At 45.7% G+C, this 15,191-nt stretch overlaps 1 protein-coding gene across 1 annotated transcript in view; it reads right to left on the bottom strand.

The window, feature by feature from the left end:
* Positions 1–15,191, bottom strand: part of SLC6A9 (solute carrier family 6 member 9) — a 57,124-nt gene that overhangs the window by 3,948 nt on the left and 37,985 nt on the right. The window contains exons 3-11 of the mRNA XM_054980643.1: positions 6,377–6,533; positions 5,837–5,968; positions 4,915–5,170; positions 3,799–3,931; positions 3,163–3,297; positions 2,921–3,024; positions 1,326–1,563; positions 537–671; positions 284–383 (exon numbers count right to left, since the gene is read on the bottom strand). Of these exons, the coding sequence (XP_054836618.1) occupies positions 284–383; positions 537–671; positions 1,326–1,563; positions 2,921–3,024; positions 3,163–3,297; positions 3,799–3,931; positions 4,915–5,170; positions 5,837–5,968; positions 6,377–6,533 (1,390 nt within the window). The remainder of the gene's footprint in view (positions 1–283; positions 384–536; positions 672–1,325; positions 1,564–2,920; positions 3,025–3,162; positions 3,298–3,798; positions 3,932–4,914; positions 5,171–5,836; positions 5,969–6,376; positions 6,534–15,191) is intronic.

The following is a 15,191-nucleotide window of genomic DNA, read 5'->3' as shown; positions in this document are numbered from 1 at the left end:
CTCAGCCCCAGCTCCCCAGCTGGATTGTGGGGATAATAATAATCACTGACTTTGTTGATGGCTCTGAGTGGGGCACTAATCTGTCTAGAAAAGCGGTATATAAGTACAGTTATCATTAGTCTAACTTGCTTTCAGCTTCTCCAGCCTACCAGAGTCCAGTCCTATTCTTGATTTGGTTTGTGAAAGGAAGAAAATTCATGTGGATTCCACCTTGCTTAGCCCTTATATAGCATACCACTGGCTGCTCCAGAAGACATTATCATGCAACAGGGAGAGTACTTACCATAGATATACATGATGGAGACACACATGATGCACGAAATGACGACTAGAGAGAAGCTTGCTGCATAGTTGTCCATCAGTAACAGCCAGTAGATGCCAGCCTGGGGAGGGGAAGGAAAGTGGTTGACAGGGATTGGCCCAAGATCCCTCACTAGCAGAGGTGATTTTAATGTCTTACTAAACCCTCCCTCTGTCCACTCTCAGTCTCCTGCATACAAAAGATTCAGTCATGCTCTGCTCGCCATGCACCGCACCTGTGTAGTGAGTGGAACACCTAGCAAGAAGCCCACGACAGCCACACCCAGAGTCACAAAGGTTTTCCGACGGATGATCCAGTCGTTTCCTACTTCATCCACAATAGCTGTAACTAGAGTCTCCAGGAGGCAAAACTGAAGAGAGAACACATCAAAGGGAAGCAGGACATGAGACTGGGTTGTATGTAATCTCTCCATTCTTCTTCCTTAAGCATTAGTATCCTCCATTGTGTCCTCCATGTTTATCTGTTCCAGGCTTAGAAAGTGGCCTAGGTGGTGGGCAAGGCTGGCTCTTGCACTCCTTAGAAAAAACTGGGTGTTAATTCTTAAGTCTGACCAGTCTTTGCTCTCCTAGGTCCAATGGCCTTACTTTGCCCACCCTGGAAAGGCAGTAACCATTCAACATGGGATAGCCCCGTGATTTCAAGTAGTTCTTGAAGCTTCCATTACCCAGTGCTCCCTCTTCTCTGTTGCAATTCACTCATCCTTCTCACTGGACTCTATAAACCAAGTATGGAAAGTCCCTGCTTGCCTAACCCCTGACTCCCAACTGCATGCTAGTCCCTGGTAACACACACACATCCAGTATCTACTAGTACATCCATCTTCATGCAGAGACTGCACATACCTATCAAGGACGATACTCATAGCCCAACCTTTAGCTATCAGCATTGCTACCTATCATATTTATTTGTGTGCCTGGCCACACTGCTTTAACATTCAGTTCTCATGTTTGTTTTTTTCCTGTCACCCACCCCACATTTCCTAACTGCACATTTCCATAGTTACCTGTGTGCCCAGTCCCAACAGGATGAGCATGAAAAAAAAAAGAATAGACCAGAGAGGGGAGATAGGAAGTAGTGTCAGTGCCTCAGGATAGGCTACAAATGCCAGGCCAGGACCGTGGTCGGCCACTTTGGAGACATCCACACCAAGGTGGTTGGCCATGAAGCCCAGGATGGAGAAGATTACAAAGCCCGCATAGACACTCGTGGCACAGTTCGTGATGCTGATGATAATGCTGTCCCTGTAGGAAATGGGAGGGTATACCATGTCATGATAAAAAGGGAAAGGGGTTGAGAAATAGAGAGACAAAAAAGGTGTCAAATCATAGGGCTTTGTAAGTGGTGGGAAGTAGACAGATCTGTACTATTTCTGCCTTAAATAATCACTGAATGAATAAAGAGAAGTTTGAATAGTCTCAAAGTGTCTCATACAGCTTTCTCTGTAAAGTTATGCATAACATCTGGAAACTCCATGTATACAGCTCTCAAATTCTTAGTGGAAAGGAAGCATACAAATGTATAAAATAAAAATTTAATTTAAACAATTGTTAGGATGAAGATCTTTAGTTACTCTTCAACTGATAGCGGATGCTAAAATAAGACTTAAGTATATTTAAGCTGTAATTAATCCACCTCACTTAACTCTGAGCATGTGCCCAATATGCCTAATTAAGATACTGGTTACAGCCTTTAAGAAGGATGTTGACAAGTTAGAATGTGTTCAAAGGAGGGCAACAAAGATGGTGAGGGGTCTGGAGACCAAGTCTTATGAGGAAAGGTTGAAGTAGCTGGGTATGTTTAGCCTGTAGAGGAGGCAACTGAGAGGGGATATGATAGCCCTCTTTAAGTATTTGAAGAGCTGTCACATAGAGGATGAATTGGAGTTGATTTCTGTTGCCCCAGAAGGTTGGAGCAGAACAAACTGGTTAAAATTAAAGCAAAAGTTTTCAGCTAAACATTAGGAAGAACTTCCTGACAGACTGGTTCCTCAATGAAACAGGCTTTCTTGAGAGGTGGGGGGGTCTCCCTCCTTGGGAGGTATTTAAGAAGAAACTGGATGGCCATCTGACAGCAGTGATGATTCTATGACTTGATATGAATGTATGCAGATCAGGAAAGCGGAGGGCATGAAGGGTGCCTGGCTCTCGTGGCCCCTTACATGCCCAGGGTAATGCCTATTGCCACTTCAGGGTCAGGAAGGAATTTTCCTTCGGTCCATATTGGCTGGGGATCCTGGAGGTTTTTTGCCTTCTTCTGGGCATAGTGCAGGGGTCACTGGGAGAGGTGAGGGGAGTGAGGGAGATAGCTGTGAATTTCCTCCATTGTGCAGGGAACTGGATAAATGACCCTTGGGATCTCTTCCAGCTCCATGGCTTTGCTTTGAAAAGGAATCAAGTTTCCAGCCCTCATGGTTTCAGATAACAGTGTAAATATGCACTAAAGCCCACAAACTCAGAGGGACTGCACTTCCAGTAGGCATAGAACGAGACTTCTATATTCTGTCATCATCTCCTCCATACTTACCTTGATGAGAACTATGCTCCCCAACAAATTCTCTCTACATCCTCTCTCCCCCCAACTGCTTATATAAAGTCTTACCTGTAGCAGTTATTGTGGAACTTGTTATATGATGCCATGGTGATCAACCCACCCCAGGCACAGCCCAATGAATAGAAGATCTGGGAAGCTGCATCTCCCCATACCTACCGAAGACAAAGACATCATTGAGGTTACCACCTTAATTCTTGGCCCAATTTACACCAGCCAAAAACTCCCAGAGAAAGGATAGTTGGGAGGGAGATGGTGCAGTTATGATGCCCCAAGGCTGGTGGCACAAGTACCTTTGCATCAAGGATTTTGTCCCATTGAGGTGTTAGATAGTACATGATTCCAGTAACGGCTCCTTCAAGAGTTATCCCCCGCACAAACAAAATTGTCAGCACCACGTACGGGAAGGTTGCCGTGAAATACACAACCTGAGGGTTACAGGGAAAGTTGGTTAAAATGCAGATGCACAAAAATTGACAAGCAAAATCCAGAGAGATTCCCTCCTCCACAGGCCATGGTACATTCACTGTATCAAGTACAAGTGGCTAGCATCATAGCTCATATTTCTCATCACACTCTAAGGAGACTTCTTCAGTGTTGCTATAGCTATTTTAAATGTGTATTTAATACCAACGGTTTGTTACACACTATAATTCTCTGGCTATATCACACTCGTTCACCCAATAATCTAAATACTGGAGAATCATACCTATATTCCAGCTCTCCTCTTAAGAAGAGGAGGGGGGGTTGTAACCCCACCAAAAGGTCTGAAGGGAATATTAATGGAGACCTTTGATGGACTCCTGAGGGTGAGAGGACAACAGAAGTAGATAAAGCTTGCAGGAGTCTGGATGGGCTGTGTCAGAGGCAAGGGGGGTCCATGTGTTTTGGATAGAGGACTTACTTCAGAGAAAGGGAACTATACTTACTTTTCCTGAGGACTTGACACCCTTGATGAGGCAGAGGAAGACGACAGCCCAAGAGACACCCAGACAACCAAGCAGAGGAAGTCGCACCTCACCCAAGTTTCCAATATCATCAGACAATTTCAACACATATCGCCTGGGACAGAAGACAGACACGTAAACCAGAGTCATAGCTCACAGAGGCCTCACAGCTGCTTCTAGCAAATACACCACACCAGTCTGCACTTCCTTCCTGCAGCCTTCCTCAGAATGCCTGGCTTCCAGCAACCTTAGCCATTGCAGATCTATCACCTGAAATGTTTGAACAATGGTTTTATTACATGATTATCTGGCTGCTCTGAACAAACTGTTGGAAGAGTGAAAGAATCTTCTAAATCAATAAATGTGCACAATTTCACACTGGCATCAAGATTCTGGTCAGTATATTTCTAAACCCAGAAATTGTAAAGAAAAAATCTGATTCTAACTAGAAACATCAGTGTATAGATTTCTTTGGTGTAGAGGAAAGTTTCAGAACACAGCTGCAGCTTGGGTCAATGAGAAAATGAATATAAAAGAAAATCCGCAGCATCTATTTAATTTTCTAATCTCTTGATTCAAAAAGCATAAATACACTGGGTTTTAAACTTTTGACAAGCTGCTGCTTGTCCCTGTTGGGGACAACATCAGGGCAACATGAGAGCCAGCACAGCATAGTGGTTAGAGTGTTGGAGTAGGATCTGGAAAGCTGAGGTCTGAGTCTCCATTTGCTGGGTGACCTCACTGGGTTGTTGTGAGGGAAAAATAGAGGAAGGAAGAACAATGTGAGCCACTAAAGAACCCCACTGGGGAGAAGGTGAGGTATAAGCAACAAACAAACATCTTGCCAACAGTCAACCTGCTTAAAAATTGCATGGACATCAGAAGAACCTGGTGATCCCAGAAAAGAAGTAAAGGAGGATATCTTTGACATTGTGGGGGAGGGGAAATGACGCTAGTATCACGGTTTTTCATCTGTCATGTTCAGGGTAGAGGAACCTCCTAGGCAGTGAGCTCTCCTCTCTGAGGCAGCCCCTCCATTCCCCCTGAATAGGTAACTCCCTCTTCACCCATATTGACTGGTCCTCCTCCCATCATCACCTCCAGTATTCTTCACTAGGACTGGTGCGCTTGAGTGTCTGGTTAAGCATCTGTGTAAAGTTGAATGATGACCCAGCTGAGCTATTGGTAACGTCCAACACACCAGTGCAATCAGGTGTATTCCAGGGGTTGTTGCAGTATGTCCAGGGTAATACCCGTGTCATCGATGAGAAGAAATAATAAAAGGCGATGCAGATCACAACATTGTAGTAGATTCCAATGTAGGTGGAGACAACCATCATACCATATCCAACACCTGGGGGAAAAGCAAAGTATGGGAGCAAGTGAGAAGAAAGGCTGGGTAGTATACAGTCAAAATATAATGCACTGAGTATGGAGCTGGGCAAACACAGAGCCCATAGCTGCAAAGTGTGGTTGGCCAACCTGTAGCATACATGCCACAAGTGGTATAGCAAGCTGTGGCTTGTAGTGTGCCTGGACAGGAACAGGAGGCTCATGTTAGTTACATCATAGAATCAGACTTGCATTCCTGCTCACCTCTCTTACTTCACCATGCTTATTCCCTGGTTCAGTAAACCAGAGGCACTAGCACACGAAGGCACAGTGGGACAGGAGGACTCCATATGTATTGTAATGTACATTAAAGAACTATTGTCTCGTATACAACAATAGGGCATAAGTGTGATTTGTATTAGACATTATGTATATTTTATTCTTGACTTCTTCTTTCACAGAGAACCACCACATTTACCATCTCAATTTTTTTAATCTGAGTTTTAAAGGATTTACTCCTAATAGGGTAACTCTGCTCAGCTAATGCAAATGTAGATTGAGTTACCAATTCTTTGATCAGGCTTTTTGAAGACAAATGTGTGTCCAAGGGCCTGCCTGCAAATCACATAGGGAATGGGTATGCGGCACTGGCCAGAGGCAACATGTAGCAACCATTGCTTCTTATTACCTTTGAACATTGGGCTAACCCTCCAGACACCAAGGCAGCCCTGGCTGGCAAATTGTCCAAAGGAGAGTTCCATGAAGAAGAGAGGGATCCCACAGAACACCAGCATGATGAAGTAGGGAAACATGAAAGCACCTGGGGAGGGGAAGAGAGGAAATGAACAGAAGAGGAACCAAGACCACAAGCACATGTGCTCTGAGCTTCATATTGGGGGGGGGGGGGGCGGAATAAATTCCTCGGTTTGTGCCAATGAATCCCAGTCTTTTCCTGCAGGGGGAGCTCTATGTACACTGGATACCCGCTCCCCTTTAGAAGAGACAACACATCCTTTGTGAAGATATGATTGGGGAGGGAACCCCTTTCCCACAACAATCTGGAGGCAAGGAGCTCTGAGTTCAGCACTGGTTGTGGGAGATTACTGAACTCCTAACCTGCTTCCTGCAAGCACTGCACCAGACCCCCAACAAGGGCAATACTATCCCCAGGTTCAAAGCGCACTGGTCTTTCTAGCCAATCTGCCATCCAAACCTAGCCAATATGCACCTCCTCCATTGCGGTAGCAGAGATAAGGGAAGCGCCACACGTTGCCAAGTCCCACGGCGTAACCAACACTTGTGAGAACGAACTCAATCTGGTTGCCCCAGTTGCCGCGTTTGATGTTCTCATCTCGCTTCCTCGTCTCACCAGGCACAGCACCATTCTGGCGAAAGAGGAGGACAGTCAGTGACTGCAAGAAGGAAGGGGTGGCTCAGCATTCCCATTCTGGATTTCTAGTTCTCTCTTATTATGTATCTATCCGAGCTTCCCCTGCTAACTCGTATCATGGAGGGGAAAGTATGCTAAACAAGGCAGATACCCAAATACTTATCACACTCACTCCCAGAGCCCAGAACACTTCCACTTCTGCTGCCCTCAGTCGTTTTCCTTTCCCAGCTGGAGAAAAAACAAGCAGGGGTGGGGGATTCTGACTGTACTGAGGAAGCCACTACCCCCTGCCTGCCAGGATGAATGGTCCTGGGTCAGCCTGTAGAGTAGCTGGTGGCTGCAACACATACAAAGCAGGGATGAGAGGACTTAGCACAAAGGCGCGTCTGTTCTCACTCCTCTGCCTGCACATCGATCTGGCGCAAGAAGCCCTCGGCATGATGAACAGATTCCCCCCTCCTCTCCAACAGCACAAAACATCAGAAGAGCCTGACTAGATCCGACCAATGGCCACCTAATCTAGTATCTTGTTTCCAGCTGTGGCCAGCACTATACTTCTAGGAAGCCCAGAAACACGGCAAGAAGGCCATAACCCTCCGGAGCACCCGGCCTTTGGAGGCACCCTGACCCTGGATATTTATTTACTTATCAGGTTGGAAATTCCATTTGACTAAGAACCAGTGATAAGCTCTGTCCTCTATAATGGCAATTTGCTTCCCATTTTAATGTCCTCAAAGCTGCTGACTGTCACCATGTATTGTGACAAAAGCTAAGGATTCATTATGGGTTGAAAAGACGGAGGTACACCTGGGCAAAAGGGGACTTTTGGAATCTTTCTTCAGCTCTTTGAAAGGAATACAAAACATGGTTTCTGCCCGCTTACAGTGTAACCCTAAATTACACCATTCAGAGTCCATAAGCGTTAATGGGCTTAGAAGGGCATCACCCTGTTCAGGATTCCACTGTGCGCATACAGTCTAAGGATTTATCCTTATTCTTTTACATATTTATTTGAAGCGCCTTTGGTACTTACAGTCAGGGTAGTGGAATTGATTTTTCTGCCCTTTCAACAAAACATTTATGTGGTGGAGATTCTAATGTAATAAAGAATCTAATCTAATAACGTTTTAATAGTTACTGCTATGTGAAATCAGAAATTGTTAACAATGAATATGAACTTAAAGGGCATGCTCTTTTGCTTTGTTGCTCATCTGGCATTGGCACTGAAGACAGAAAATGAATAGAGGAACAGTGGGAGAAATAGGAGAAGGGTATAGGTTAGCCAATGCTAACTTTTCTTTATTGCACCAACAAGGTGCACAGGATAGACCCCCGTCGGTTCCCTGAGACAGGAGCAGCAAATGGCGATACAGTGACAGAATGCAGCCAGAAGAGGGAGCCTCTGTCCTCATTAATCATGCCAACTCTAATGGTACAGTCTAGTGCTGGGCCATGTGGGGAAAGTTCTGCTAAAAAAAACTAAACACAGTACTAACCAATCCTGGCCAATAGCTTGGTATGATAATTTGCTTGTTTCCTACCCATAGTCTGAGAGCACCAAACGAGGGCTGTAGAGATCTGAATTGCAAATACAGCAGTGTCGCTTCCATAATGGTTTCAGGCACCCAGCCCTACACAGAACCCAAGCATCAAATACAGGCACAATCGCTCTCTTTAGGGGTAAAAATGATGGCTTTGTCCTTCTAACTCTGTCCTGGCACTGCTAGTTCCACGTCCTGCTGCCCAATAACAACAATAGCAGCTTTCTGATCAAAGGGAAAGGGGCTGCTTCTCAACAGCTCGGCCTGGCTGGCTCATGCTGAACATCTGCCTCTGCCTTGAAGTGATAATGCCCTGATGGTTGCTGCTTCTCCTCTGCCCTTCACTATTCGTTTTGTCTTACATGAGACTTAAGGACAAGTTTACATGATCTTGAGATATCTGTCCCTGAATTCACTTCCACCTCTTGCTTAGATATCCAAGGAGTAAATCAGATGTTAGAGGGGTAAATTAGACTTTAGAGAGAAGTTAAGGGCTCCTGAATCTCCTCTCTTCCATTTCCCTTTTATAAACCGATCAGAGTTAGTATCAGAATTATTGCTGGGGATGGAGTAGACTTGCCAATAATCTAAGATAGTGAGTAAGGAGGGGCCACTAATGCATCTGCTTGATTATCTGCTTAAGCATCTGTGCGACGTTGGGTTGGCATCCTGAGGTAACAACCTTGTGCTGGCTAACCCTAACCCACCAAATAACACAAAGTTTGTATCGTCTGAGCAACATACATTGGTCTGATAAACAGTATTGCTTCCAAAAGCTAATGTTGCTACACTAAGCACCCAGGTACAGCATCCTAAGAAAGAGGTGGGCTAGGACTTCATTGGAAGAAGGGAGTAGCTCCGCCACACACACTTAGCCCCACACATGGGTACCCCACTGCCCAGCTGAGAATCAAGTGGACAACTGCCACCCCCGGCTCAAATAGGCTGAATAGGTGACATTGCTTCTTGGCCACTAGGGTCTCAGAGCTCCTGAGATGAAAGAGCTGCTAACAAGACCTGAAGGGCCACTTCACAGGGTCCCTAATGGAGGTCCCTCCTTTTCTGCCATCCTAGTGCACACTGTACTCTCCTTGCATGCACACGTGGCTGCCTGCAGATTGCTAGCAATTGCTATAAGTGCTCAGCAAATGGAAAATGTCATTTCAGTTCTGCCTTCTGCCACTGGGATGGGAGGGGGCAGGCAGCCGGGTGAGTTGTGCACCTAACCGTGTCATTCAATTAGAGACAGCAGCCGCTGTGGTACAGAACTGCCAAGAAGCCATCTGCTGCACTAACTAGGAGGGTGGGGGACTGGCAGGGTACAGGGCAGCTACAGAGCCATGCCTGCTTGGACTCATCCCTGGCAGTTGAGGCCTGAGGGGGGTAGCTAATGGGGACCCAGACCTTGGGGCCTGATGGGAACCTTCAGGATTGGCATGGAGGATTTTCTTCCTCTGTAGGATACAGGGAGCCCCTGCAAGCACTGGGTCTCCTGTCCCTACTACACTGCTAGATATGACTACCATTGCTTGAGAACATTTTTAAGTAGAACCACACAGTCTTATCCTTATCCCAATTTCTTAGCCCTTGTCTGCATCTCCTCCCGTACAGGGGAGGCATGAAACCTTTCCCCACCATTAACTGAAGTTTTGGAGTAGGAGGTGGTAGCAGGTGAGTGTCCATTCCTCAGTGATGCATCCCAGCTGGGCCAATCGTGTCTTCACAAGGCTGAGGGCAATGGGGCAGGCATCCAGAGGGAAACTACTATCAGTCCTTAGTGCTGGGAAGTTTGCCTTATGGGAGAAGTTTGTGCTTTAGAGGCAGAGAGTGTAGTCTGCTTATTTAAATGTCTTCAGTGTAAAGGAACCTCAGGGGGATTTTGTCTCTCCTCAATCAATTTTGAATTGCTAAATGGGATACGGACAGATCCCCAGGAAGCCCAAGTAGAATGCAGTGTAGGTATGTGAAAATGTATGCATGCCTATCCAGAGGACCTCCACTTGCTTATTACACACACAAACACAAATGAGATCATGGGGCTTGTCTACAGAGAGAAAAGACTGACAATTCAAGCTTTGCCTGTAATCCTCCCTCCTTTCTTATGGCTAAAGCTAAATCAGACCAGCTATGGGAGGTCTTTAACATCAGTGGCTACTTTGAGCCAAACATCCTCTTCCTTTCAACAACTGCCAATCCATTACTACCTAAAAATGCAGATATCTCAGCACCACCCTTCCACATCAGACATGGGCTAGCAGCCCTGCCTCACTTGTTTCTGGCCATGTAAACACAACTTCAGGCTGGGCTGGAGTGAGTAGGGAAAAAATCAGTAGGCACTATTGGGGGGCCGCTTTCTCTGTAGCAGAGACTGGAAATTCGGATTAAGGCACAGCAAGAACATGATATTCACTGTTAGTTTTTGAGAGCAATTCATTACTACTGTTCTGGTTCTTGATCTATGTCCACCTGAAGGCAGCCTCTGCCTTTGGCTCTGTAGGAAGTATGCAACAATAGAGAGCGGAGCCCCCACAATGCCCTTTCCCTTAGACCAATAGGCCTTTCACCATGACACAGTAGGGAATCTGGGGCAAAGAGAGGAAGCACTAGACCCCCCTCTTCCCTCACCCGCGGAAGCAGGGAGTCCAGATGCTGTAAATCAAGCAACTTGTGCATTCCCAGCTCCCCTCCCGCTATGTCCCTCATTCCTCCCGCATTGATCAAGTCCCTGCCAGGTGCTTGCGGCAATTCATGTACCCTAAGTACAGGCTCAGGATGAGATGTTCAGGCAGCAGCTGCATGTGATTGCATGGCACGTTCTTCTGTGCAGTTAATGAAGTTGTCAGCCTGGCTATGTAGCACTTTGCAAGGAACTAGGTACCCACTCTGAAGCCTTCCCCAGAAAAAGTCATGACAGTAGGATGATACTCCAATAAGGAGCTTCTGGGTCTCCTGCTGCCCACAGCAGAATGATCTCTGCTGTAGATACCTTGCTTCTTTTCCCATAGGTTGATGTGTGTCAACTTGGCTGCCTAAACAAAGACATCAAGCCAGGACTCTACAGAAGGTATGGAAGAAGCAAGATCACCACGTGGCCCCATCCTCTTCATTACTGGCTTTTGGAAACCCAGGCTGCCTGCTCTAAGAAGGCTAATCGGATGGAATTGCAAGGACAGCACTAATGAGGTTTCTGTTTTGCTTAATTAATGAAGCTTGGCTCACATTGGCCACCTGGTGGTCTGTTGGGCAGAGGGCTCCAAAGGGATCAAATGCGGGACAAGAATAGTGCCCATTGAGCTGGGCAGCTCCCAGCATGCACTGCAGTTTCATAGCTTATTAAGGCCAGGCTATTTCTTTTGTGGGCTGCTGTCATCTTTCTGGGGGGGAAACTCCAAGCATATTCACTTGTATTTAAGAGGAAATGCAGGGAATCAGCCCTCTACTGTTGCAGCCGCTTGTCAAGAGGTGGAGAGTGCTGCGACTAAGCCACAGTCACTCTTGCCTTTGTCGTCTGCTGGAAGAAAGCAGTCTCACCGCCTTCATTCAGCAGTCAAGACGTGGTGGCTTAGCAGTAGGAGACTGGCTCCACACACTCCTTCATAAGGGGGGAAAATGTGAATAGGCTCCCAGAGTGTGTGAGGGATGACAACTGTTGCCACTACCAACCCCTTGACACAGCAGAACACACCCTGCCCTTTAAGTATTCTCATAACAGAATGGACGGTTCCCTCACAAGTGACAGGAGAAAAACAGAGCCAGTTTAGGATTACCATCTGGCTTACCCTAAATCAGACTGATGAGTTTCTTTGCCAACCAGGTGACTTTTGGTATATAGCCAATATATTCCTCTGGAAGAATTTGGCACAACTGTTTTATAAAATACACATTTCTTGGCAGGAAAACAGGGGGCAGGAGGGCATGTCCAAGACATTTGTTGGTGTCAGCCATCTCACCAAGACTCCAGAGGCCAGCCCTCATGTTCTGTGGCAGTGCCAAGATACCGAGGAAGTTCCACCAGACTGGAAGGATTGGAATGACATTCATGTGCAGCGATGTCTGGCTGGGGAGGCTGGGGTGACTCAAGAGGAGCTTAATCACTAATTTAAACCATAGATTTACATCAAGTTTCCATCTTTCTAATTCACGTTTACTGAAAAAGCAGTAACTAGTTGCAATAACAATTAAACTCTATTTATTTTCAACTAAATATAGCCTTTAAACTATTCAGGATAATAATCCAAAGTAAGAAATTCTAATATTCCCAGGCTGCCAAATTTTTGGAGAGTAAAGTTGTATTTCTAAATGTGCATAATACAAAATTCTTGCCTATAATGCAGAGACCACAAAAGGTAAAATCCACACAGACTCTCTGAGTCCCTTATACAGCCAAGGCAAGTTCTCTGTAGCCCATTTGCACCCTCCAGACATGTAGCACAGTGGTTAGAGCATCAGACTAGGACCTGTGAGATCCATATTCAAATCTCCCTTCTGCCATGGAAGACCACTAGGTCATCTTGGATCAGTTACCCTGCCGATCGCCACTTTGGGGTCAGGAAGCAATTTCCCCCAGACCTGTTTGGCTTGGGATCCTGGAGGTGTTTTTTTGCCATCTTCTGGGCCTGGAGCAGGGGGTCACTGGGGCAGTGGGGAGGGGGGCAGTTGTGAATTTCCTGCATTGTGCAGGGGGTTGGACTAGATGACCCTGGAGGTCCCTTCCAACCCTATGATTCTATGACTCTTTCTCAGTCTCACCTGCTTCATAAGATCGTTGTGAGGGTAAAATATAAGGAGGGAGAATGTTGTAAGCCACTTTGGATTCCCACTGTGGAAAAAGGCTGGGTATGAATATCTAAGTAAACATGTACATGCGCATACCACACCTACTGAGATTGCAAGGTAAAGCAGCAATTCCAGCTCACTGAGGAATCCTGTCTTGTAGCCAACTTTAATTTGAAAAGACACAATTGTGAAAGATATATGGACAGATTGTATAAGGATACCTACTGATGCTCATATGGGATATAAATGAAAAACCTAAGACAGGCAAACCCAAATTTCAATGTATAAAGAACGATAGTCTTCTCTCCTAACATGAGAGAGAAGTGCAGAGGCTGAGAGATGCCTCACAGCTTATGCAGCTTTAGCAGAGCTCTTCTAGGTTCAGAGAATGGTAGTAGTGATGGCTGAATCAGGGAGATTCCAGGGGCTCAAGACATTTCTGCGATGCACTTGGTCTTGCTATGCAAATAAACCAATGTGGAAACACTGATCTGACAAATAACATCTTGCCACACTGATCCAAGAAGCCTCTTTGAAGGTATGGTGTAGTCCAAATGCATCACAAAAATCATGCTGCATTCTAGTAAGGCTCTGATCTGCTGAAGTACCACAGCTGTCTATGAAATTCCACTTCTGGCAGAATATTGACGAATCTCTTAAGTTAAATTTTTAAGTATGAATTTCATTCCCACCCATCCATGGCTTTTATTTCTGTTCCTTTGCTTACTGCTGTCTGTGACCAGTGCTGTGATGCTCAATGGTTCAGTGAACAAAAAGGGTACTTTATGCAGTGGAAACAGTACTAAACTACTCCTAGGCATAGTTTGATATGGCAAGACAGCCATTTAGCCAAAGTTCCACCAGCCTATCAATCACCATGACTGTAATTCATCTGTTTATGATCTGAATCAATCTAAGTCAACAGGTTTAAATAACCTGGTTTGCTTTTTACTAGCAAAGTCAGAGAATCCAGAAAAGGTGTGTGAACATCAACGTTCACATTTGGGATTACAGGTTTTTCCTGCTAGATACGGTCAATACTCCCATTGATGCCCTGGTTGTACTCTGGAACAAGGAAATAACCTAGGCAACTAATACAAACACTCCTAGGCACCCTCTCTCATGTCTAAGAGTCCTGTCAGCCCTTGGTTTACTGAAGGGCTGTAGATGATGAAAAGGCAAGGGAGATGGCTAGAGAGTCAGTGGAGAAAGTCTCTGGACAAATCCAACAAGGCATGGGCCAGAGCTTATTTTAAACCATACTCTGTGGTAAATACAGTGGTGAGAAACAATATTTTTCCACCACCATTGCATCTGCACAGCGTAAACCTGTGGAACTCTTCTAGGTGGTCAGGGGCCATTGGGTTCTGGCCTAGAGGAGGAGGTAGACTGCTTTGTAGCCCAGTATAATCTAAGCACCTTGCAGATAAAATCTATCACACCTGTTGATTTGGATTCTACGTTAGAAGTGATAAGGTCAGATGACCCCTGGGGTGTTGCTTTGTCCAGTTATGGCAGGAAGCTTTCAGCTTGTCCAGTCTGAGAATGTATACAGGGTTCCTGGAAGTTTGAGATTTACCACTTGCTTGTCTCTCCCAGTTGCTTAAATCTGTCATGGGAGGGCTAGCAGACTTTGTCCAGGAGACAGTAAATGCCTCCCTGAAAGAGTGGGTGGTCAACCCCTCCTTGAAGTGGGCAATGTTGCATTCACTCCTAAAGAATCAGTGTGATCAGACTAGGATCTGGGAGACCCAGGTTTGAATCCCTGCTCTGCCACAAAAGCTTGTTGGGTGACCTTGGGCCAGTCACACTCTCTCAGTTTAACCTACTTCAGAGGGTTGTTGTGAGGATAAAATGGAGGAGAGGAGAAGAATGTAAACTGTTTTGGGTCATCATTGGAGAGAAAAGGCAGGGTATAAATAGAACCAACCAAACAAACAAATTACTCTGGACCCAGGAGAGTTGAATAACTACTGACCAGTTTCAAATGCACCATTCTTGAGCAAGTTGACAGAACAAGTGATGGCTGGCCAACTTCAGGGACTCCTAAATTAAAGCTGTTTTCACACGTCCTTAAAGGGATGGGCCACTCACCGAATGCTGACAGCTTTTCTCTATCACTCCCCATGTGTTCAATTTCAAAATAGTAGCAAGCAGTTTGGCTTCCATTTTTTCAGCACCGTTTATGAGAACGCAATTTTGTCCTCAAAAAGATGCTGATAAAATGGAAGCCGAATGGCCTGCTTCTGTTTTGAAATTGAACACATAGGGAGTGATGGAGAAAAGCTGCCAGTGTTCGGTGAATGGGCCATCCCTTTCAGGATGTGTGGAAATGG

The sequence above is a fragment of the Eublepharis macularius genome, chromosome 5, assembly GCF_028583425.1.
Source record: "Eublepharis macularius isolate TG4126 chromosome 5, MPM_Emac_v1.0, whole genome shotgun sequence".
In the NCBI taxonomy this organism is placed as follows: domain Eukaryota; kingdom Metazoa; phylum Chordata; class Lepidosauria; order Squamata; family Eublepharidae; genus Eublepharis; species Eublepharis macularius.
The sequence above is the reverse complement of the archived record's forward strand: the minus strand, read 5'-3'. Positions and strand labels throughout refer to the sequence as shown.